Below are 2,311 nucleotides of genomic sequence, written 5' to 3'. Positions count from 1 at the left end.
GATTGGTTATGCATCCACATATTTGTGATTTGTTATGGAAACACTAACTGCTTATGTATTCATTTGAAGTATATGTGCACTGCCTAGACCTACGCGAGTGCGCACAGGCTCAGACCTTCTTTCGAATGCCCTCTGGAGCTTCGTTGTTGTACCGCTGTATCATCTCGTCGATTTCTTCCGCTGTGTATGCGATCTGCAATTGAATCGAATTAGGCACAAGTCATCAAATGGGCTGAGCAAATGTGCACAGGTTGCGTAAGTGTGTATGTGACCACGCGCAAGTAAATGTGTGTGTGTGTGTTTGTGTATATCTCTGTGTGCGTATGTGTGTGTGTGTGTGTGTGCTTGTGTGTGTATTATTTTTCTTGTGATTGTGTGTGTGTACATCTCAATTCGTTAGTACAACTCGACAGAAAGCATGTGAAATTCTTCAGAGCGTGTCCGTAGACATGAAATTATGCAACATACCTTGTCATCGATGATGGACAGTTGCTGCGGGTTTGCACGAAGAATGCGCAGGATTCGGAACAGATTCGGTTCTCTGGCTACCAGTACGAGCATCTGTGGTGGTCAACGCAAGCGATATGTATTTAGCTACAGGTGACAGGCTATTGCCATAGTGCATACCGAGGGAAACCTTACTATATACTAACACATCCGGTACAACAAGAATAGAGTGAGAAGCTAAAGCGGAGATTCATCTGTAGCTACACGTGGCACTACTAACTTGAAGTCATACATCTTTGGCAGGACTGTAACCTATACTGTCATCCTGTCCCTACAAAGGTTTATTGAATCATTGGATCACCTGAGATAAACCTCAGTACAAGACATATCACACTCGCGGAATCGGAATTGCCACCCAAAGACGCGGTTTCGTAAACGGCAAACTTCTAATAGTAGTACACACTCTCAAGTACAGAATTCCACTCAAGGATTGTCCGTCGTAGACGGTGAATATCTCACCATACACAAACGTGCAGCGCACTGACAAACCACTTCAGTAACGAAAACGATGATCTTCTCAATACGTTTTTTATTTCAGTTCATTGGGTAACTGGTCGAATCGCTCGACGACAATCACCTCAGTACTCGCTTGGGCACAAGACATCTACGCGCCAAACCAATTACGTAAACGGTAAACATCTCAAGACCCACTTGAGTCCAGGGGCAGTACACCTACACACCGTTTTGGTGGCGTAGACGATGCACTTGTCTATACAACGACTAATGCAGTACATACACACACCGACTGACTCATTCGTACCATCAAATACCGATCATACACAAAACTGTTTAGCTTCGTGAACGGCTTTCTTCTGACTTTAGACCATCGAACACAGAGTTTCCATTCACGCTAATTTTATCCAGAAACACTGAACTACAGAACATTCGTTAATCGAATTACTTTTGTAGACGGTTATCTTCCCCAGATACACCGTTTCAGTGCAAGTATTCACTCACCGATTTAGTTTCGTAGACGGTGATCTTCTGGATGCAGCTTCCGACCGGCGGGATGCTGCTCGACAGCTTGCAGTTGTTGTACACTTTGGCGTGCGCCTGCCTGGTTGCCAAGACCACGCCGTTGTCACTGCCTGTACCCGACTTGGTGTCAGCGTCATCCAGATCCGTGTCACTCTCATCTGTGGCGGTTTGCGGATACATCACCATCCCATCCACAGACATCTCGCTGCGTTGTTGCACAACGCCTCTCTGTAAGTGTGCACATAAACCAATGCAACAGTGATGAATGGAGTGTTCAGGTATACTTGTGTTACTTATTGGCACGTCATGTCTAGTGAAGTGCTACCGCGCGATGGCACGGGAGTGTTTGACTATGATCACAGGCTGACTGCCAAGTTCCAGACTACAAGATACGCTAGTTACTGAAACCCTTGTGCACGGACTTGCTACTGCTTCTCGCAATATGTCCGTGAGAATATAAAAGAGAGCGCTCAAGCTGCGAGCTTTATTGCCATAGACTCACGTCTGAATCATATATGCCATGTCTCTATATGTTCTCTTTCAAGGAATAGGCATGTGTATGATATAATAATATGGCTGTTATCAGTGACAAGTTAATATGCATGTATGATGCAATGTGGTGTATATGCTCGAGGCAATTAAATTTGTCGTGTATGGACACTTCAGTGCATGTTTCGCACCGAAATCGTGAAATGATGTTGACCTACAGCTTTACTAGTAGCTATATTAGTTTTGCGCTACAAATCTCGAAGTAGTGTGACTTTAGAGTTTCCACTTATTCTTCGCCAATTTAAGTAAACAGTATCTGTGTGTTAAGCTACAGCTC

At 44.4% G+C, this 2,311-nt stretch overlaps 1 protein-coding gene across 1 annotated transcript; it reads right to left on the bottom strand.

Moving 5' to 3' along the window:
* Positions 1–1,464: 1,464 nt before the first annotated feature.
* On the bottom strand, positions 1,465–1,700 carry SARC_14266 (hypothetical protein; the record flags this gene model as incomplete). Its single annotated transcript, XM_014291601.1, has 1 exon — positions 1,465–1,700. A coding segment is annotated over exon 1 (222 nt), but the record flags the coding sequence as incomplete, so codon positions are not given.
* Between the last annotated feature and the right edge of the window lie 611 nt (positions 1,701–2,311).

This window comes from Sphaeroforma arctica, assembly GCF_001186125.1.
Source record: "Sphaeroforma arctica JP610 unplaced genomic scaffold supercont1.4374, whole genome shotgun sequence".
NCBI lineage: Eukaryota > Ichthyosporea > Ichthyophonida > Sphaeroforma > Sphaeroforma arctica.
Note: the sequence above shows the minus strand (reverse complement) of the source record. Positions and strands in the feature narration are given on the sequence as shown.